General features: G+C 42.4%; 1 protein-coding gene across 1 annotated transcript in view; it reads left to right on the top strand.

Moving 5' to 3' along the window:
* The window catches only part of LOC121284660 (contactin-associated protein-like 5), a 736,588-nt gene that overhangs the window by 177,884 nt on the left and 535,326 nt on the right, over positions 1–23,378 (top strand). The window contains exon 4 of the mRNA XM_041200218.1: positions 3,322–3,469. Within this exon, the coding sequence (XP_041056152.1) occupies positions 3,322–3,469 (148 nt within the window). The remainder of the gene's footprint in view (positions 1–3,321; positions 3,470–23,378) is intronic.

The raw sequence follows: 23,378 nt of genomic DNA, 5'->3' as shown, positions 1-23,378 counted from the left end.
AACCTGACCTGCCGATCAGCGGCAAACTCGCCACTAATCCCACCCACCATGCACTTAGTCTCCGGAATGGAAAAGTCCATCCAAAGTATCGAACAATCTAGCAATCATTTGTGTGCACTAAGCACAACACATTTAAGAACCTGCAATGTAAAAGCTTTTCAATTTTTAAAGCAAAATAATACAGGTTCCATGAAAATGCGGTCAAAGAAACTAAAAATTTATCTTAGGTTTCAGTGAAGGTAATTATTTTTTCTTTAAAAGTTGTCGAGAATATAACAATAATGCACCAAAGAAATGACTTATGTTCCTGGCTGCGTCTGAAATGTTATATCATTTTTTTGGACTAGCCTAATTGCAGGAGGTTTGCCTGTATATTTGTTAAGCCTGAAGGCAGAGCTATTATAATGAACCAAGATGCACTGGAGGCAAGGGTTGACTGATGGGCAGAAAATAAATTTTGCATATTGTGCAATTATATACATAACGCACTTGCTGTCAAGTTTCCTCAATCTCTTACTCTATAGGTATTTGCTTTACATCCCAATTATATATGTCTCCTTTCACACATACACAGGAAATTTTACCTCTTAAGAGTTCAATCTATAGCGATTTATTCAAGTTGTAAAAGATTATATGGCTGGATGCTGGGGCTGGGAGAAGAGAGGTTGAATTGGGGACAAGTGGAAAAATATTACATAAATTATTAACTTACACAGGCCTAAAACATTCTTCATAGAAGTAGTTTCCTGATTATTTCAGGGCTTTTAAAAAAATCCTTTGATTCTACTTCAATTGTCACACATTTTCTCTTTTCACCTGCATTCCTTTTGTAACACAAAAAAATTGGATGTCTAGACCTGTGGTACTTCAGTTCCATGCGACTGGACAATGGTTCAACCTACTGACAATCTAGTAGCAGTGCACTTGACAGTGAGTTAATTTTTGCTAGCTGTTCTACCAATAGAAATGTCTAAAGTAGTTCTGATCTGCTCAATACAAAAGCAAAATATTGCAGATGCTGGAAATCTGAAATATAACAAAAAAAAAGATGCTGGAAATGCTCAGCAAGTCATGCAGCATCTGTGGGGAGAAGCAGAGTTAACCTTTCAAGTCGAGGTGACCTTTCATCAAAAGATGAAATGATCGAATGATCTTTTGTTCTTTTATATGGAGGAGGCTACCACATTTGAGCACACTAGTGTTTTTGTTTGAATGCCAGACATATGTACTTTTCAACGGGAGTCATCTATGGTGGTTAGCAGCAGGAATCTTAACTGAGTTGCTCCCTCCTTAACCCCAGGGCGCTGAAGTGTGATCTAATATCATGGCCAAGAAATCCTGGACAGAGAACTTGGTCTACGTTAGCGGAGTTATCACCACACCCAATCTTGTTTACATTGAAGTTCACAAAACAATACCTCAAACCCTGTTTGAAGACTCATTTCTTTGTCTCACTGTCATTTTTATTTGCTTTGAAATTAAAAAAAAAAACTTGGCAATATTTTCAGAGTCAAAGGAAAATAAAAAAAATCAAAAGAATGATGGAAAATTGGCATTCAGTCCAATTCCTGCTGCTGGCACAGGCCAATTTCACCTAAATTACTTCCCTCCCTTCCCCCTGACTGGCACCAAATCTCCCTCCTCTCATGCTGAGGATACTGAGGTCAACTGGAAGTGCTCCACTGCTGAAATCAGCTAACTCAGCATTGACTGGGATTGAACCTGGGAACCACCAAGCTGCAAACCTCAGTGTTATTCATTACTTATTCTTTTACATTACAAAATAATCACACAAGGGATCTCCTATGAGCTAATCCATTCTGGGTTATTATTATTAACACTTATTAAAAGATGCGGTTACTGAAACTTTGCACAGGTAATGACGAATGGACACAATATCAACAATGTATACTTTCTTTCAAAAGCAAAATTGGAAACAGGTGAATAAATTTCTTGAGCACTGCTTTTATACCATCTTTTATTATTAGACTATAATCAATGGCAGAAGTGTCCAAATGTTTAGTCTCAATGGACTGCATTGGTATGTACCACAGAACTTTGGAGGCATATATGAATATAAATCCAAGTTTAGATTAATTTGCAAGTATCTCAAACTGCTAATCCTAACAGAACTTCCTGTATGAATTTGCCCACCATTGAGGTAACAAAACTAAGAATAACCCCTCTAATAACCCAAGCACACATTTTTTTTGGTTATTTCATGGGATGTGGGCATCGCTGGCAAGGGCAGCATTTATTGCCCAGCTCAAACTGCCCTTGAGAAACTGATGCTTAGCTACCTGCATCATCAACTACTGCAATCTGTGTAGTGCAGGCACACACAAGGTGCTGTTAGGTAGAATTGCAGGATTTTGAGGGAGTGAATGTTTAATTTGGTGGATGGGGTTAATCCAGTTAAGCGGGCTGCTTTATCCTGGATGGTGTTGAGCTTCTTGAGTGTTGTTGGAGCAGGCAACTGGAAAATATTGTATCACACTCCTGACGTATGCATGGTAGATGATGGACATACTGGAGGTGAGTTACCCTGCACAGCATTCCCATTGCCTGACCTGCTATTTTAGCTATAATACTTATGCGGCTTGTCCAGTTAAGTTTCTGGTCAATGGTGACACTCAGCATGTTGGTGATGGAGAATTCAGTGATGATAGTGCGTTTGAATATCAAAAGGAGATGGTTAGACTCTCTTGTTGGAGATCGCCATGGCTTGCTACTTATGTGGCACAAATGTTACTTGTCACTTATCAGCCCAAGCCAGAATATTTTCCAGACCTTGTTACTTGTGGAGAGTGGGGTCCTTTAGTATCTAAGGAGTGGTGAATGGAATTGAACACTATTCAACCATTAGCAAACACCCCACTTCTGATATAATAATGGAGGGAATGACATTGATGAAGCAGCTGAAGATGATTGGGTCTAGCGTACTGCCCTGAGGGACTCCTGCAACAATGTCCTGGGCTGAAATGATTGGCCTGCAAGAGCCATGATTATCTTCCTTTGTGCTGTACGCAATTCCAATCTGTAGACAGATTTCCCTTGATTCCCATTGATTTCAATTTTACTCATTCTCACAGGTGAAAACCAGCAATGAAGGTAAATAAGTGCACAGAGGACTAAGCTGGTGGTGCTTCAATGATCTAATTGCCATGATATACTGCACTTTGGATACCACTTTTTTCAAAGGAGATTTCGAGATTCTATTTCAAATATTTAGTTTAATGCCAATCTTGTTCCAGTCACATCAGTAGCAGGGTATTATTGCTTTCTTGCCTGATTTCTTTTTACTTTCTATTCCCTCCACAGGCTTTTACAGGGAACTCCAATGCGGATGGTGTTGTGCGACACAAGTTGCAGCATTCTATTAAAGCAAGACTCCTTCGTTTTGCTCCTCTTGCGTGGAATCCGCATGGGAGAATAGGAATGAGGGTTGAAGTCTATGGCTGTTCGTACAGTAAGTACAAATTAATAACGCAAAGGGCTCTGTTTTAAAAGTGTATTTCTCAAGTCCTGTTATCGTTTGGGTAAGCTGAACTGAAATGAGGAATGCCGGCACTTTGTAGTTCAATGCTGCAAAGATTTAAATGAACAGTCCTGGAGACAATCTTATTAAAAGTTAATTGAACGACAGTCATTGCATCAACCAACAGAAGATGAGGTGCCTTATAATGAAGGTCAGTGAAAATTAAGTCAGAATCTTTATCAGCTTCACTGCAAGAACATACAGTTATTAAACATAACTGATTTATGTTAATTCAGCTTAAAAGCAAACTTTTATTAGAATAACTAATAATTCAGATCAATGGCTTGACACTTCTTACAGCTTTGTGGCTAAAACATCTGAAAGGAATTTGCATTTATGTTGAAATCATTTTGAATAAATCAGAATTTTGACTGATTCTGGTGGGCATGATTTAAATTGGGAGTGGGTTCTGGACAGGTGGGGGTCAGGGCAGAATCAAGTGTGAAACCACCCCGGTGCCATCAATTTGACATCTGGGTTATTTTACTTCCTAGACCCCATTTACATCCAGCCAGCTGTCCACCAGAAATGGATGGACGAATGGAGAGGCACCTGGCTATCCACGGACAGCTAAATACCCAGGTCAGGGGGAAGGTGCAATCGGATCCATTTCAAGGGTTTGCAAGGAATGCCCGGGGCAGCAGAGGTCCTGACATTTTCTGTGAGGCCCAGAGAGAGTGCGGAATGTGGAGCAGTTTTCAGAAATTGCAACTCAGTTTTGTGTACAGTTTCATAGAATGCCATCACGCACAGGGTTGTCATAAAACAAAAAAGAAAACACAAAAGGTTGGGTACATTTAGTCCTTTGATGGAAGTTTTGAAAGGGGGACAACACCTTGGACGGTACCTGAAGAAAGTAATTTACAACTAAGATCAGAAAAAGATATGACTAAGGCCAGGAGAGAGACAATTGGTTTCATCCAGGAAACCAAATGCAATTTTAAGTGATTTCAAAGACTTAATGATTTGACATTGATAAACATAACAAAAAGACTACTTTGAATTTCTTTATTGCCTTTCATGCATAGAGGTGACCCAAAGCACTTCACAAATGGGAATAAAGAAAACAAGCTATTCACTGGGGAGTGGTAGGTCTGGTTATGGGACAAGAGGATTAAGACATTGCCAATGTACACATTCTGGATCAATACACTGTAGGACACCTGTTAAACACTTGCAAAGTTGGCTTTTTCTCTCCAGCAATTGAAAATAGTTTAGGTGGACCTGAAACTGAAATGTAAGTCAGAATTTGACGATGAGGACAAAAAACAGAAACAAAAAATCAGCTTTTTTGTTGAATACCCACTGCTCACATCTGGGAGGGACAGTTTATCATGACAGCATATGACAGGCTTGCTAAAGATTTGAGAGCCTACAAGTTATTTGCTGCTGCCCAGTTTAAAATTAGCCAAATTCCATGTTGGAGCTTTCGATCAAGCATTCGGAAACACATTATTCTACTTGGCTACTTATCTAGTAGGAAGTGTGATCTCTGAGGCTGGAATTGACTTTCTCTTTGACCTTGGATGGACCACAGTACCGAGATACAAAAACCCAATGAGCGTTATGATTAGGCAATGTCAACTTCATCAACCAGTGGAGGCAAGTTAAAAATGGAGGCGTGGGAGCCATTTCAACTGGTAACATGCCTGGCTTGGTCTTAGAAATTTTACCATTACTGGAAGACCAATTCCCAGACCCTCAGTACACCCTATACGTCTACATGTATATTTTCTACTGATTATTGCACTCTAGGTGAGGGATGTGTTATCGTTACCCAGAACAAAAGAACAGTGAAAACTGGGAAATAAGAATACTGGTCCAAATTGGCCTTGTATACCTTAAAATGGAACATCGGTAAAACCTGGTAAACAAGAGTACGGGTCCGAACTGTTGTTAACAATTGGGTAAACATTCCAAAGTCAGGTCCAGCAAGGATGTCTTGAAGTAAATTGCTCTGTACCCCACCACAAATATGCCTTGACTCTTGCATCACCCTAACAGCTTTTCCTCACCAGTGTGGCCTTGTGCATTTCCCAAATCAGCTGTTCTAATGGCCTTTTCGTGCAAAACTACCAATTTGCTACCAATTAGTGCTGACTTATGAATTCACTTGTGTTTTGAACCTGTTCTTTATCTACCAGGAAGCAAGTTGATGCTGGCCAGGTCATTATTTCACATAATGAATCGTGCACCTTTTCAGCCCATGGTCTTGCTCTGCAGCAACTGCGGCAGAGACTGCCATGCCAGAGTGAGGCTCCTGAGCCACACCAGGTGATACTTAATACAGAGTTGACCATGACATTGTAAACCATCATCTTATGCGATGGAAGGCTGCTACAGAATAGGATTCTTACAGAGATTCCATTACTCTGGAATGGATTTGAATCCAGGTCCCTATCCCTTGCAAAAGAAAACTAATGTAACCATCCAGCCCCACAATGCCAAATCACACTTTTATTGGGCATTTGTAGTAGTCATTCTGCAACTGTTAACAATTTTGATTACTTCCTGCTGTGTCTCAACACATGCATGGGTTTTTTCTCATCCAGTCTGAATAAATGACTTCTAATAAAGCCACTGATATATTGGTGTCAAACTGGTTTGTTTCTAATGCACATTATTCAGAATTACTGATGAATGGAATTGAAAAGGGAGAACGTTAAATGATGCAGTGGATTAAGTGTGAGAGTTGTCTATAATTAGGCATGTATACACTAACAATTGCAATGATTTTTGCTGACTCTCGAATATTGATATCAAGGTATTTACATTCAAGTTGAATATTGCATGATGTCACAAATCCATGCCTCTACCGAAAGTCCACTGTGGGATGGTGCTGGTTACAGAACGTGTCTGTTAATGAAGTCTTTGTAGTCAACCGTATGTTAACAGCAAGTCTTTATTAACAACATGTAATTATTTACTTACAGTAATGGGTGCAGGCAAGGAGCTATCACCATGTCTAGGTTTTAACATGTCTCTGCTGAACACCACATGGATCCTAGGCCTGGGTCATGTGTCTTCTTACATCACAGTATGGGAGGCACTTTACTCTGTCCAACATTAACCCTGTATATGCCAGATCCTTATACTACACCTCCCCCTGAGTCTTTATCCAAAGGAAATGGAGTTACACTAGTTTAATTCATGTCTTACATTGTTATTAGTGTTATGCATTTACCCTGTTGTTACAGTCTTAATGTTATTCCAGCATTATTGCTGTTAATATATTCAAACTAACTACTCCATCTACCCCTTCAAGTCCTTGAATTTAGGGGTTCAGTTGTTCTGAGGTCTTGTAACCCTTCCACATCTAATTCACCGTTCTGTCGGAAGAGTGGTAAGCTCTTTTAGTTGGTTCTTGCTGAAGGTTTGGAAGTTGGACTGGATTTTGGCTATCGTCAACAATAGTCCTCCACTTTGCAATGGGAGGGGTCGGTCTAGGGAGAGGGCAGAGACTCCTCCTGTTTCACCAGACCGTGCCCTCTGCCATGCACTCTGGTAGGACTGGGGTTAGTCATCGTTCCGCTGGAGGACCGTTCCTTGTCTCCCGAGGTCTCGGATCCAGACCTTGTCACCCTGCTGCAGCTGTGGCAAATGCCTGGTGCGGTGCCACCTGTTGTAGGCAGCAGCTTCTTCTGTATGTCTGACTGCTCTTTTGCTTGGATGGTCTTTGGCTACCAACCCTGGCATGACTTCTTTTGGCATGATCCGGAAGTTGTGTGCAAAGTTTCCTGCCCATCAGGAGATCGGATGGGGACGGGCTGCACTGCGAGGTAAATGAGCAATGTGGTGAGGAAGTTTTCACTTTTCTTCAGGAGGGTTTTCACCATATGGTCCCCTTGTTCTACTTCACTGTTTGACTGTGGGTACCTTGGGGAGCTGGTGCGATGGCAGAAACCAGCTATGGCTGTGAAGCATGTTAGAATTGTGGGCTGTTATTGGATATGAGCTTGTTTGGGTTGCCTTGACTCGCAAACATCTCCTTTAGCGCTTTGATGACTGTCTCTGTGGTGGTCGTATAAAGTTGTTTTACCCCCATCCATCTGGAGAAGTAGTCCACCACTGTCAGGAAGGATTTGCATTCTAGACAAACAGGTTGATGCCCAGCCTTTCCAAAAGCCTGTTGAGGAATTGCGTGGGAATGAATAGCTCCCTTTGGCCCTGGCAGTGCAATGCACAAACTTGGCAATTTGAAATGATGGTCTCTTCTATCACTTTGGAAATGCTTGGCCATCAGATGCCCTGCCTAGATGACCCTGATATATCTTTTGAAGGACTCTGCCCACAAGGAGGCTGGGATGACCAGCCAGTTGCCAAAGACAAGGAGTTTATCTATGATTCGAGAGCCTACAAGCTATTTGCTGCTGCCCAGTTAACAATTAGCCAAAATCCATGTGGTTCTGCTGCTCGAATCACATTTGAGCTGCACGTCTGTTTGGTCTCTGTCATGGCCACCTTTATTGGCAGTAGGTGTAGATGTGAGTGCATTCTCCATCGCGGAGTTGCTCCTGGAGGATCTGCTGGGACCTGGTTGTGGTTATCAGCAGGGTGCCCAGCTTGGGCGTAGGCCACAAGCTCTGCGACAAAGTCCTGTTTTGTCAGGAGGCTCATGGTCATCTGCCATCATCTGATTGTTTTCCTTGGATATAGGCAGTCTCATAGGTAACTCTCATGGGGTGTAGGTGAAACCAGTGGATCCTAGGAGGCATCTTTGTGAGCTCCTTCTCATTCAATAAGGAGACCAGTGGCTTATAGTGCATCTTATCAGGACCTTGAGGCCGATAATATAGTTGGAAAACTTCTTACAGGCCCATGTGATCGCAAGAGCTTCTTACTCGATGACGGCATATCTTGTCTCTATATCAACAGCCCTCTGCAAGTGTAGTAGATGGGTCAACAACTGCCACCCAATTGCTCCTGAAAGAGGACCTCCCTGGGGCCTGTGGGTGAAGCATTGGCCACCATGATGGTGGGCAGGGCCAGGCCATAGTGGGCCAGAATGTCAGTGAGAGCAGCAGCGCCTTGATGCAAGTGAACACTTGCTCTTGCTGAGAATCTTACTAACGTGCTTGGTCTTTCTTGAGCAGGTTTCTCATTGGTTCTGTGACATGAGCCAAGTTAGGTAAAAACTTTGCCATCTGGTTCACCACTCCCAGGAGACACTGGAGGTCAGGGTGGAGGAAGGGGTTCGGATTTTTGTGGGTCCAGTGTGATGCCTTTGTTGCTGAAGATGTTGTTGCAGGAACCAAATGCAGGTCTTGGTGAATTCACATTTGCCGTTCAGTGTCAGCCCTGCCTCCTGCAGTCACTCCAAGACTGCCGCAAGTCTTTTGTCATGCTCTTCCACTGTGACCTCGTGAACCAAAACATAGTCCATGTGGCAAATGACCACCACCCCCCCATTCCCCACCCCCCCACATCCCACACTGCCCCCTGCCTCCCCAAAGGCCCTGCAAGATGTCAGACATCTCGCGTTAGGATATCTCTGGCACCGACGTAATCGTAAAGGACAGAGGTGGAGGCAAAATCTGTCAAAGTGGGTAATAAATGTGGTTATGAGCTGGGAGTCCTAATCGAGGGGAAGCTGCCAAAAACTGCTGTTTGCCTCTAATTGGGAAAACACCATGCTCCTGGAGATTTTAATCTGGCTCTCATCCACTGAGGACATGGAATGGACCTCCCTGGCTTTGGCCTTGTTAAGCTGTGTCAAGCCGATGCAGATGTGGAGGGGCCTGTTCATTTTTTGGACTGGGGCCACCCTGGAGCATCATGTGACAAGTTGTTTGACTGGGGAAATTACACCAATGTTCACCATCTCATCCAGTTGCCACTGCACTTTCTTCATGAGGGGGCGGGGAACTTTCTGTCAAGCGAAAAGATGCCCATCATCACTGAGCGTTATACTGCACGCGGCCAGGCGGCCTAGTCATGTGAAGAGCTTCAGGAACTCATGCTTGTATTTGCAGGCAGGCCCTCGTCAGCTGACTTCATCAATCCATTGCAGGAGGTTGAGTTTGATACTGTCATACAGGTGTTGTGGCTTAATAGAGTGTAGTACTGGTTGTGGACAACAAAGAAGGTTATTTAGATCATTTTGTCCTTAAACCTCAGAGTTGGCTGCAGGGTGCACTTGACTGGAAGGCAGATACCTCTTGCCGCATGAACTGGAGAGTCTGTTGTTTGAAGCCGGAGGTCTTTGAGCCCTGGTTCCTTGTCTGACATGACGGTCTCACTGGCACCTGAATCTAATTTAAAATTTGTTAGATGACTATTTACCAAGACATCAGCTTTCCAAAATAAAGAACCACAACCTTTGACCTCACCCAAGACGCATGGTTGTGTGTCTAATGGAGTTTTGGTCTCAGCCTTGTGGATTGCTTCTGGGATGTCTGTACGGTGCTGGGTTTTGACTTGCAGTTTGCCAAAGTGTCCCTGTCTGTTGCAGTGGGAGCGTTGGGCAGTGCTCACTGTACACTGATCTCTCCAGTGAGGGCGCTTTGCACTGCAGCGCTGGCAAGGTCTCTCTGTTGGGTGATTTGGGAATTTCTTTCCCAGACTTGAATTGTCCCTGCGCCTTTGTGACCTGATAAGCTAGGCCAAAGGTTGGTTCCTGCCCCATGTTGTATTGTCTCCCCTTCAGATTGTCCTGTGTTGCTCATGTAGCTCAGACAGTCCAACTATCCAGATTGCCTTGTCTAGGGTTAGATCATCTTTTGCTTGCAGTTCTGCAGACTTTTGCTGAAGCCTTTCACAATGCTGTGACTTAAAAATATTTCCCTCCAAAGGTCCACTAATTACTTTAACGACTCTCTCAATGGCCTCAATTGGCCATTGACAGGTCGACGGCTGCACAGCTGCTGAGCCCCTGCTGACCTGAAAATTGAAATGGGGCGTGGTGACTTCAGGAGCTCCGCCCAAAGTCATCCCGCATCATTTTACGTGTCGGCGAGCAGGCCTCGCGTCCCACTCACCAACCGGGAAATCCTGGCTGATGAAGCAACATGAAGAAGCAAAAGTTATTTTGTCTGCAAACTGCCATTGAGCATCATGCAACATCAGTGACATCTACAGAAAAAAGGTCAGGCATGCAGATTGTTACATCACTGTTGGATGCTCCTACTAATGCTTTAAGATGTTGAAGTCCACTCCATAAATACATGATACTTGACCTAAAAGCAGTGAGAGTTGGACTTCAGAAAAATCACTGGTGAGTCAACTGCAAAGACCCAGTCTTTAACAGGGATATACTGTTAGAAGCGCACCACCACCAATATCTTGTCTGAAAGTTCATACGTACAAATGAATATCCAAAATAGGAGCAGAAGTAGGCCATTCAACCCCTCGAGCCTGCTCCACCATTCAATAAGATCATGGCTGATGTGTTTGTGTTCTGAACTCCACATTCCCATCTACCTTCGACAACCTTTGACTCCCTTGCCAAACAAGAATCTATCTACCTCTGCCTGAAAAATATTCAGTGACCCCACCTCCACCGCCTTTGGAGGCAGAGAGTTCCAAAGTGGCACAACGCTCTGAGAGAAAAAAAATTCACCTCATCGCTGTACTAAAAGAGCAACCTTAATTTTAAAACAGTGCCCACTAGATTTGGACACAAGAGGAGACATCTTTTCTACATCCACCTTGTCAATACCGTTCAGGATCTTATACAGTTCAATCAAGTCAGACCTCACTGTTCTAAACTCCAATGGAAACAAACCCAGCCTGTCTAACCTATCCTCATAAGACAACCCGCTGATTCCAGGTATCAGTCTAGTAACCCTCCTCTGAACTGTACCCAATGCATTTACATCCTTCCCTAAATAAGGAGACCAAATCTGCACACAAAACTCAAGATGTAGTCTCACTAATGCCCTGTATAACTGAAGCATAACACCCTTACTTTTATGTTCAATTCCTCTTGTAATAAAGGATAGCATTCCATTTGCCTTCTTAATTAATGCCGTACCTGCATATGAACATTTTGTGACTCATGCACTAGAACACCTAGATCCCCCTGTATCTCAGAATTCTGCAGCTGTTCTTCATTTAATTAATTCTCTGCTTTTTTATTCGTCCTGCCAAAGTGAGCAAATTCATATTTTCCTACATTATACTCCATCTGCCAGATTTTTGCCCACTCACTCAACCTATCTACATTTTTCTGCAACCTTCTTATGTCATCTTCTCTTTCTGACGACTCTGGTTTTTCTCCAACTTCCCCTCTAAGTTAGTGAATACTAGACTCAATTTTGTACAAAGGTGGTGTTTCATTAGCAATTCAGATGGTGTTGACCTGTAGTTACATGAGGAGTCATGTGATAGTTGAAAATAAATCTTGAAATTTCTAACGTTCCCTCTGAAAATATCTTCTTGCTTGTTTTAAAGATTTGTACTGCTCTTTCTGCTAACTCATTGGATGAGGAATGATACAGTGCTGTTCTGGCATGTTTAATCCCATTAGTTTCATAAATCTCTGGAATTCCACACAAGCGAAAACAGAACCATTATCTGATGCAATGAGTTCTGGTAGGCCATGTATGCTAAAACATTGGCACAGCTTTTCAGTAGTTGCACACGATGTAGGTGATCTCACTGCATACACATCCATTCACTTTGGATATGCATCGGTAATCACTAAAAACATGGCACCTTAAAATGGATTTACAGAGTCTATATGTAGTCTAATCCAAGGTCGACTAGGCCTGTCCCACGGATGCAGAGGAGCTGAAATGGGCAACTTTTGCTGTTGGTAACACTGGAGACAGTGTTAACCATTTTTTCTATATCACTGTCAATGCCTGGCCACCAGATGTAGATTCGTGTGAGCATTTTCATTGTCGAAATGCCTAAGTGTGCACTGTGAAGGTCTGTCAAGCGTGGTTCTCTTCCTCGAGAAGGGACGACAGCTCTTGCTACTCACAAAAAGATACCATCTTGACAACTTAGTTTAGATTTACGAACATAGAATGGTTTTAACCCTTCAGGGGTTTGGGCATTTGACCATCCTTGCAATACCTGTTCTCGGACTCTTGATAAAATTGGGTCATGGTTTGTCCAATTCTTTAGCTGCTTCACAAAGTCTGTGAGGAGTCCAGGAAATTCAGCACAATTACAACTTCTTGAGGTACTGGAGCATGTGTGTTGCTATCTGGCAAAGGAAGGCACCTGAGGTGTCTGGATTTGGTATTTGCGCAATATATGCATAAAGTTGTACTCATATGTTGACAAAATTAAAGCCCACCTTTGAATTCTAGCAGAGACTATCAGTGCAATTGCTTTATCTTCATTAACAACAGTGGCTTATGATCTGACACTACGGTGAAGAGTCGACCGTGCAAATATTGATGCAACTTCTTTACTCCAAATATGACTGATTAGGCTTCTTTTTCAAGTTGTGAGTAACCCTTCTTGGCTGCAGAGAGGGTTTTGGAGACATAACCTATTGGCCTTTCAGATCCATCCTCCATGTTGTGTGACAATACGGCTCCCACTCCATAGGCAGATGCATCACAAGTGAGTATTAATTCCTTTGACAGGTCATAGTGTACTAGCAGACATGATGGGTTTATCAGTTTCTTGACTTTTATGAAGGCTTCCTCTTGCTGTGTCTTCCAGGACCATCTGTGGTTCTTCTTCAATAATAAGTCTAAAAGGGCTAATACTGTAGATAAATTAGGCAAGAAGTGACCGTAGTAATTGATCATGCTCAAAAAAGATTTGGGCCAAAATGTTTCAGTTGGCGTGCGGGGCCAGGCCCACCATGCCAGTGGGTAAAATGATGCGCAGTGACGCGGGGGCGAGCATCCCGATGACATTGCGCTATCTTGCAATGTTTCATTCGGCAGGCGCGCACCGGAGTCGGCATGCGTGCCCGCCAATAATTGATAGGCCTATTAAGGCCATTAATGACGTAATTCATTTCAAATTTACGCTGCCCGTCCAACCTTACGGTTGGCGGGCAGACGAAAAGGCCAAGCGGCCTTTACATTTTTTAGGAAACCTCATCCATGAGCGGGATGAGGTTTCCTAAAGCTTTCACAAAATAAATAAAAAGTCTATAATGAAAAATAAAAACATGTCCCATCTCACGTGACACGGTCACATGAGGGGACATGTTTCATTAAATTTTTTATGACATTCATTTATTTTTTTCAAAAGTGCTTCAATCTCCCTGAGGCAGCTCCGTGCCTCAGGGATGTTGAAGTGCTCTTTTGCGCACATGCTGGACCCGACTCTCCCTCCTCCACCCGCCTGCACAGGTGGTGCTCTACTGCTTGTGTATTATGCTGGACGAGCCTTAATTGCACCCGCCCTCGCGTAAATGGCAGTGCGGAGCTCATCGCAGGCGGTGGTCAGCTCCACAACCGTCCCGCCTGCTCCCGCCAAGCCTGTCCAACATGGGAAAAATTCCGGCTTTGAGCTCGGTGACACTGGTAGGAGAGGGCGCTTTTCTCCTCAATCATTGGGCACCCACTCGATGACCCAAATACATGACTTCAATCATTTGGAAAGTGCACTTCTTCTTTTTCAAATATACGCCAGCCTCCAAAAGTCTCTTCAGAACCTCTTCAAAGTTGGCCAAATGTTTGAGTTTAATTTCTGCTCCTATGTCTTATGGTCTTATGATTACCTCCACATCAGCAATACTTTAATTTCTGAATTACTGGTGAGCTGCTTTCAGTATTTCTTTTTGTTTGAATAGTAGGGACCGTGTCCAGCTTTGCGGTGGCCTCCCTGGTTTTTGTGCCACGCCCAGTGGCATGTTCTCGCCCTGACAGAAGAACAGCTCCATGTTGTACACTCTGCAAAGCCTGCGAATCCTTCTCAGCACTCTCCATTGCTAGCGTTATCTCCATGGTATGCTTCAGGTCTCTATTAACTTCTGCAAGTAAACGGAGCTGAATGGTGTTGTTATGTACGCTGCATACCAAATGATCTTGTTAGATGTCGTTTAGAATATCCCTGACATTACAGTGCTCCGTGAACTGTTTTAACTTCACGAAGTATGTTGCAGTCAACTCACCGGGAGCCCTTACTCCAGAGTTAAACTTGAATCTTTGCATGATCTGCGATGGTTTGGGTTGAAAATGTGTCTTGATTAGGCCTGCTAGCTCGTTGAAGATTCTGGAATTTGCCACATTCAGGGCCATCAGACTACAGATTAGGTTATAGGTCTTGCTGTCACAGGCACTTAGGAAAATTGCCTTCTGTTTCTCCTCCGCCGTTATTTTGTTCGTCACACTGTAGAAACCTATGCTCCCTATGTAGTGACTTCAATGTTTTATGGATGAGTTGTATGGGTCAATTCTGCCGATAAGCAGCATGACTGCTGAGTATACTTTCCTTTCTTCCTTTAAAAATCGAAATATTCACACTCACGGGGCATAGTGCAGCGTCAGAGCTATTTCCCTCATTGCCAATTGTAATAAACTTGGGGTAATGGACAGGTTTCTTGTTAAAACAGTAAACGTTATTTACAGAACTCCCGTTAAAGCTACATGGTTGTACCAAGACCAAGGCTAGAAAACTCCATCCCTAAGATTACCTGCGCTTAGGGCTGATTAATTTGTACATTCACATGATCCCCATAACAGTGTGGAAGGTTTTGCCTACAATTACTACACATACTCTTTGTTTTCTGCCAGCCAGCCAATATGTTACCCACTACGCCATGAGCTTTTATCTTCTGAAAAAAACCTTTGGTATTGCACCTTATCAAATGCCTTTTGGAGATCCAAGTACAGCCCATCTTCAGGCTCCCCTTTATCCACAGCACATGTTACTCCTTCAAAGAACTCCAGTAAATTGGTTAAACATGATTTCCCTTTCACAAAACCATGCTGACTCGTCCTGATTACCTTGAGTTTCTCTAAGTGCCCAACTATAATCTCCTTGATTATCGATTCCACCACCTTCCCCACAACAGACGTCAAACTAACTGGCCTATAATTTCCTGTTTTCTGCCTCCCTCCTTCTTGAATAAAGGGGTTAATATTTGCTTCTTTGCAGTCTGATGAGTTCTAGCAAATTTTGGAAAATTGACACCAATGCATCTACTATCTCATTAGCTACCTCTTTTAAGAGTCTAGGATGAAGTCCACCAGGACCCGGAGACTTGTCAGTCTGCAGCTCCAACAGTTTGCTCAGTACCACTTCCCTAGTGATTGTAATTCCACCAAGTCCCCTCTCCCTGAATTACAGTTATTATTGGAATGTTTTTTGTATCCCCTATAGTGAAGATAGAAGCAAAATATTTGTTCATTTCATTCACTATTTCCTTATTATCTACTATTAAATCTCCACTGACATTCTTTCGAGGAACAACACTCACTTTACTTACTCTTTTCCTTTTTAAATACCTGCAGAAACTCTTGCTCTTCTTTGTTACTTTTCTAGCTAGCTTCCTCTCATACTCTAATTATTTTCTCCTGATTAACCTTTTAGTCATTCTCTGCCATTCTTTATATTCTGACCAATCATCAGACCTGCCATTTAGCTTTGCGTAGTGATATGTTTTTTCCTTAAGTTTAATGTTTTCCTTAACTTCTTTAGTTGACCGTGGATGATGAGTCCTCCCCTTAGGATTTTTCTTTATAGTAGGAATATACTTATTTGGAGTATTCTGAAATATCCCCTCAAATGTGTGCCACTGTTTCTCTATTGATTTATCCACTACCCTAGAAACCCAGTTCACTTCTGCTAGTTCAACTTTCATGCCCACATAGTTGCCCTTATTTATGTCTTAGATCCACTCTTCTCCCTTTCAAACTGGATATAAAATTCAATCATATTGTGGTCACTGCTACCTAGGTGTGCCTTTACCCTGAGGTCATTAATTAATCCTGTCACATTACACAATACCAAGTCAAATATAACCTGCTCTCTGGTTGGTTCCAGAATGTGCAGCTCCAAGAAAATATCTCGAAAGCATTCTATGAACTTCTCATCCAGGCTACTAATGCCAATCTGATTTTTCAAGGAGGCAGCGGCATAGTGGTATTGTCACTGGGCTGGTAATCCAGAGACCCATGGTAATTGTCTGGAGACACAGGTTAGAATTGCGCCACGACAGATGGTCAAAATTGAATTCAATAAATATCTAGAAATAAAGGTCTAATGATGACCATGAAATTATTGTTGATTGTCTGGTTCACTAATGTCCTTTAAGGAAGGAAATCTGCTGTCCTTACCTGACCTGGCCTACATGTGATTCCAGACCCACATCAGTGTGGTTGACTCTTAAAACAAAGGTAATTAGGGATGGGCAATAAATGCTGGGCTAACCAGTGATGCACACATCACACAAATGAATATAAAAAATGTATATTAAAATCACACGATTATTGCTGTCCTTTTATCACAAGCACCCAATATTTCTTCTTGTGTACTTTGTCGTACATTGTGGTTACTGTTAGGGGGCCTGTAGACTACTCCCACTAGTGGCTTCTTTCCCCTACTATTCCTCATTTCCATCCAAATGGATTCTACATCCTGATTTCCTGAACCAAGTTCACCTCTAACTATTACATCAATGCCATCCTTGATTAACAGTGCTACCCTTCCACCTTTACCCAGCTTCCTATTCTTCTTGAATATCATGTACCCATCAATATTCGTGACCCAATCCTTGTCATCCTTTAGCCACATCTCCGTAATGGCTATTTATTTACTTCAATGTGCACTGTCAATTCATTTACTTTGTTGCTATGCACATTCAGATACAGAGCCTTTAGTTTTATCTTTTTGTTATCTTTGTAACATCTAGTCTGGACTATTGGTGTATTTTTAGGTTTTATCTCTCTGTCCTTTCCTGCTATTCTCTAATCCTCATTTCCCATATGACCATTATGATGTTCTGCCTTGAAGCTACTTCTTGATTTGTCAGATCTACCCAAGCTTGATACCTCACTCCCCTTATTTAGTTTAAAGCCCTCTCTACTTCCCTGGTTACACGCTTTGCAAGAACACATGACCCAGCAAGCTTCAGGTGTAGACCGTCCCAACGGTACAGGTCTCACTTTCCTGAATACTGGTGCCTGTGCCCCACAAACTGGAATCCACTTCTCCCACACTAGTCTTTGAGCCACACACTCATTTCTCTAATCTTATTTGCCCTAAGCCTGTGTCAAATTTGCATGTGGCTCAGGTAATATCCAGAGATTATTACATTTGATGTTTTCTTCCTAATTTGGTACTTAGCCTCTCTTATTGACGAGGCAGAACTTCCTTTCCTGTCCTGCCTATGTGTTGGCACCTACATGGACTATGACGACTGGGTCCCCCTCCCTCTCCCGCTACAGGTTCCTCTCCAGCCCTGAGCAGATGTCTCGAATCCTGCCAGGGAGCAGGCAACACAGCCTTCTGGACATGCTCTTTGCTGCAGAGTACAGTGTCAATCCCCTCACTATACTATCCCCTATTACCACTACATTGCTGTTTGCTGCCCCTGCTTGAATGGCTTCCTGCACCATGGCGCCATGGCCAGCCAAGTCACCCACCTTGCAGACTCACTTTCATCCACACAGGTTGTGAGCACCTCAAGCCTGTTTGACAATTGCAAAGTCTGAGGCTCCTCCACTACTGTCTGCTCAGTCCCATTACCTGCCTCACTCATGGTAATATCCTCCTGTCCCTCACTGCTGACCAAAACAGATGACCCTATTCTAAGAGGCGTAACGATCTTCTGGAACAAAGTGTCCAGGCATTTTTCCTTATGCTGCACATCTGCAGTTCAGCTTCAAGATCAATAATCCTGATCTGGAATTCATCTTGCTGCTTACACTCTTTGCAGACGTGTTTATCATGGATTGCTTTGGTGACCAAAAGCCCTACCTTCCACAGCTGCAATATAACACTGTTCTGCCATTGTTACTTATGTCATTTAGCTAACTTAATTTAAATACTCACTCAATTAACTTTGAATAATTCCTATGTATACTACACTTTTTCCCCATGCACCAAATTCACATGTGAACCTAATTCGCTTCTCACTCAGTCTCTGTCTCACTCCAGCATAGTTGCCTGTCTCCTCATGTGTCTATTACTGATCATGCAGTTTGAAAAGCCTGTCTCTATTATAGACCGTCTGATGAGTCACTAACTAGTTAGCTTTCTGTTACAGTAATTGTAATCACTTGAACCAACTCTTTCCTGTGATTGACAGATAACTGCCACTCCAGTCAGTTCTCTGTTTAACTAGCTAACTTAACTTACTTGAAGGTTAGTATTATGTCACGTCTTGGTTCTTAATCTATAGTTAAAACTTGAAAAGGACTTACCAGAACTTATCATGTGAACCTAATTTGTTACATACTCTACCTCTGTCACACTTCAGCATAGTCACCTGTCTCCTCACCTGTCCCTTAATAATAGATGCCCCTTCCTCTGGACAAGCAACATCAAAAACTCTTAGAAGTAATTGTGTGCAGGCAGACCAGGATATGTCATTGCTGATGAAGGTCTGACATTTGAGTCTGACATGCTTACATAAGCAGCTAGCAGATATTTGCTGGAAATTTTTAAGATATTGAGGGGAACAGATAGGGTAGAGAGAGAGAAATTATTTCCGATGGTAAGGGAGTCCTGGACTGGAGGTCATAGTCTTAAAATTTAGAGTCAGGCATTTCAGGAGTGAAATTAGGAAACAGTTCTCCAAACACAAGGTGGTAGATGCTTGGAACTCTCTTTCTGCAAACAGCAATTGCTGCTAGATCAATTATGAATTTTAAATCTGAAATTGTTGGATATTTGTCATCCAAAGTTACTAAGGGATATGGGGCAAATGCAGGTATATGACATAGATCAGCCATGATCTCATTGAATGGTGGAACAGGCTTAGAGGCAATGTGGTGAACTCCTGTTCCTATGTTCCTATATCTCCAACTCCACCTCAAGCTCTGGGATCTTCAGCTCAGGTAATTAAATTCAGAAATGTTTCCCATTGATATTTCTGTCCAAGTCGGCATCTGTGCCTCGAAACTCCCACTCTCTACAGAAACCCAACTTCACTGCCCCATGGATGCTTGACGCCCATGTGGATGCAGTCATGGTCACCGTGTGCTCTAGAAATTCCATTTGTTTTGAAAACTCTGTCAGCCTTTCTTGCTGCTGCTGCTTGTTGACACTGATTTAAATGTATTCACAGGCACGTTAAAACAGGGAATCTGAGACCTGCATAATATAGTAAAGTACCATAAACAAACTAAATGCTTGCTTCCATGCCATTGCCTGGAAGAAACCTGTGGTTAAAAGAAAAGAATAGCTGAGCACTATTATTTACCATGCTTACCCTAAGTGGACATGATATTGTTGTATAGATGCAGATCTGAGTCTAAGTGATTATTTATTTATGGCCTTCTTCTTGAGTCATAGGCTCCTGACATTCTGTTCCTCCTCAAGGTTGTCACTTTCTGGTGGTTTGCATTATAACACAACAGTGGATGTAGTGGTCTTCATTATATGGCCTCCTCTACTGTTTGGCTTCCTCTTGCTCCTCCTTATTGTTCAGTAACAGCACATATGCCAATTCATCCATGCTGCTGGGTCTGGATTGAGGCATCTGCATTGTTGTTCATAAAGTGCCCAGCTGTGCTCTCTGCTGGTATCCGTGCCATTGCATTAATATCAATTTTATAACAGACTTCACAGATTTATTGCAACAACTTATATTTATATCGAGCCTTTAACATAATAAGGTGCTTCACAGGGCCATTATAAAACAAGATATGACACTGAGCAATATAAGGACATATGAGGCGGTATGGCCAAAAACCTGGTCACAGGGTAGTTTTTGAGGAGTTTCTTTAAGTAGGAAATGTGGGATAGAGAGGCAGAAAGGTTTAGTGAAGGGGTTCAAGAGCTTAGAGCCCAGACTACTAAAGGTGTGACCACCAATGGTGGAGCACTTAAATTCAAGGATGCTCAAAAAGCCAGAATTAGAAGAATGCAGGTATCTTGGAGAGTTGTGGGGCTGGAGGAAAGGGTTAGGGAGGGGTGAGGCCATGGAGGGATTTGAAAACAAGGATGGGAATTTTAAAATCCAGGTGTGGCTTAACTGGGAGCCCTTGTTGGTCAATGAGCACAGTGGTAATGGTTAAATGGGATTTGAGATGAGTTAGGACATTTTATGAATTAGGACTTGGGCCGTAGAGGTTCAGATAACCTCAGGTTTACAGATGGTAGAATGTATGAGGCCAGCCAGTGGTATGTTAGAATAGTCAAGTCCAAAGGAAACAAAGGTATGGATTAATAAATGTATTAATGATAAGCAAACCCATAACAAGCCAGAGCAATTGAATCTGTGAGTTAATGTGCATTAGTTTGGTTCAGTCTCAGGAGGAGCCTTGGAAATGAGAAGAAAAGTGTGCTAATTCTCCAGCAAGACTAACAGTCCGTACTAACGCTCATTACATACATTAGTTCTATTGCATCTTCCCCCCAACTGTTTTGCTTAACAAAGAATAACATATACTTCATTCCCATATCACTAAAATACTGACATGGAAATGTGGTAGTTTAATTGTTTTGTAAGAAAAAATAACTCGGCATATCGATATTGGAGATTATATAAATGTGGCCGCAGGCTTTAAAATAAATTCATTCTGAGAGAAGATATTGGCTATTTCAGATTTATATCCCTATTGAAGCTAAGTAACTTTCACTGATCTACACATTTACTTTAAGTCTGAAGCTATTTCATTTTCATAGGAATAATCACACCATAAAAGCAACTTGCAAATGTGCACAAAAGAGCGCTGATTGCCCTCATTTCATATCTCAAAATGTCTTCATGTGGAGTTTCCAGTTTTGTGAATTTTGTAATAATCATTCCTTTGATCTGCTTTTCTTTGATTTTATTCTTCCCATTTCTTTCTCTTCATCTATCTGAGTCTCCCGGGGAGGTTTGGCATTTTGAACCATGAATGCAGATAGCGAGAAATGTTTCCTTTTAAACTCTCAGGATGATTGTCACTTCTTAGTTTGAGACCTATGCACAAAATTTATGCCAAGAAAGGAACATGGATTTGCTTTAAAATCCTGCTCCTAAAATTGACAACACGCATGCAAAATATTACTCAAAGGCAGGAAAATTAGGCTTCCCCAATTGTTTATTGACCAGATCCAGTGATTGACTAAGTCATAAATCCAAGATATGATGCCCCAACTCAGCTGGTGTTATGGTTGGGTCACTATATTTGACCTCAGTGCCAGCAACTGAGAAGGAGGGAAATCATCTAGCAACCATTGTCTTAATCACTATCGAGTATAAGTGTTAACAGGAAGCAAACAGGATTGAGCTGCATAGTGCTGCTGGTCACACTGACATGGACTGGTGATAGAGGCTAGCATCAATGTGAAATGCTTGAGAGAGGCACAAGATTGGAGCTGATTGCTATTTATGGAAGTATACCCCAGCATGTCAATGCACTAGCAAAGATTTAACATCTTCAGGAAAAAAGTTGAGAATAACTTTAAAAAATGATTGCCTTTGCAAATAAGGATATCAAATCTAGAATGTGTTTAATTTCAGGTTACTTTTAAAAAAACTAAATATTTTACAATTTGTAACTTACGCGCGATGTGTCTCAAAAATAAACTACTAAACACTAATAAACTAAAGCAATGAAGCACTCTTCCCACTTTAGTTTGAATTTGGAAGGAGAATCCCCAGTACCTCAGCACATTAACAGTAACACAATGTTTAGTGTAGATATCTCATTCCGTTCAGGTTATAATGCACTGGTCCTAAAAGAACCTGAACAAGGTCCACACAGCAAGCTGAATTGAGTGATGACAGGTATAGAAAGGGAGCTTAATGTCCGACCCTTTGGAAATTGAGTTAAGGGATTAATGTTCATCCTGTTTGACGGAACCATTTTCCAAGTTGTATCAATCCATGACTTACGAATCTAACTCAGAACCGAAGTTGGGGACTTGAAACTAACCCATCCTTTGGTGAAGTGATGGGATTGGGTGCAGCCATGGTTTTACACCCTGCCTGATTTTGCTCTCTATTACACTTATAAGAACATAAGAAGTAGGAACAGGAGTAGGCACTCGGTACCTTCAGCCTGCTCCGCCATTCAATGGATGGTCTTCTACCTCAACGCCCCTTTCCCACCTTATATTTTTAAATTTGTTCACAGGATATGGGCTTCACTGGCTGGGCCAGCATTTATTGCCCGCCCCTTGTTGCCCTTGAGAAAGTGGTGGTGAGCTGCCTTCTTGAACCGCTGCAGCCCATGTGGTGTAGGTGCACCCACAGTGCTGTTAGGAAGGGATTTCCAGTATTTTGATCCAGCAACAGTGTAGAAACGACGATATATTTCCAAGTCAGGATAGTGAGTGACTTGGAGGGGAACCTCCAGGTGGTGGTGTTCCCATCTATCTGTTGCCCTTGTCCTTCTGGATGGCAGTGGTCGTGCACTTGGAAGGTGCTGTTGATTCTTATCCGCCTCTGGCTACCCTCAAAAATGGTGGCCAGCTTTCCTCTGGACTATCGAGCAGGTTGAATGGCCACTTTAGAGGGCATCAAGTATCAAACACAACATATGGGCTGGAATACTGGTTCTGTAGTGATGTTCCAGGGGTCTGAGAGGCGATGTGGGTGATCTCTAAGGGTGCTGTACTTAAGACAAAACGAGTGAGTGGCAGTTGGAGATGTATTCTGCTCTCTCCATGCTCCTGCTCTCTCCTGTTCCTTTAGTTCTCTCTCTGTGTTCCTATACTCTCTGGGTTCTGACTCTCTCCATGCTCCTACACTCTCTGGGTTCCTGCTCCCTCTGTACACCTACACACTCTGGCTTCTTGCTCTCTCTGGGCTCTTGCATCTATC

The sequence above is a fragment of the Carcharodon carcharias genome, chromosome 12 (genome assembly GCF_017639515.1).
Source record: "Carcharodon carcharias isolate sCarCar2 chromosome 12, sCarCar2.pri, whole genome shotgun sequence".
Taxonomy (NCBI): domain Eukaryota; kingdom Metazoa; phylum Chordata; class Chondrichthyes; order Lamniformes; family Lamnidae; genus Carcharodon; species Carcharodon carcharias.
This window is presented reverse-complemented; position numbering and strand designations above follow the sequence as displayed.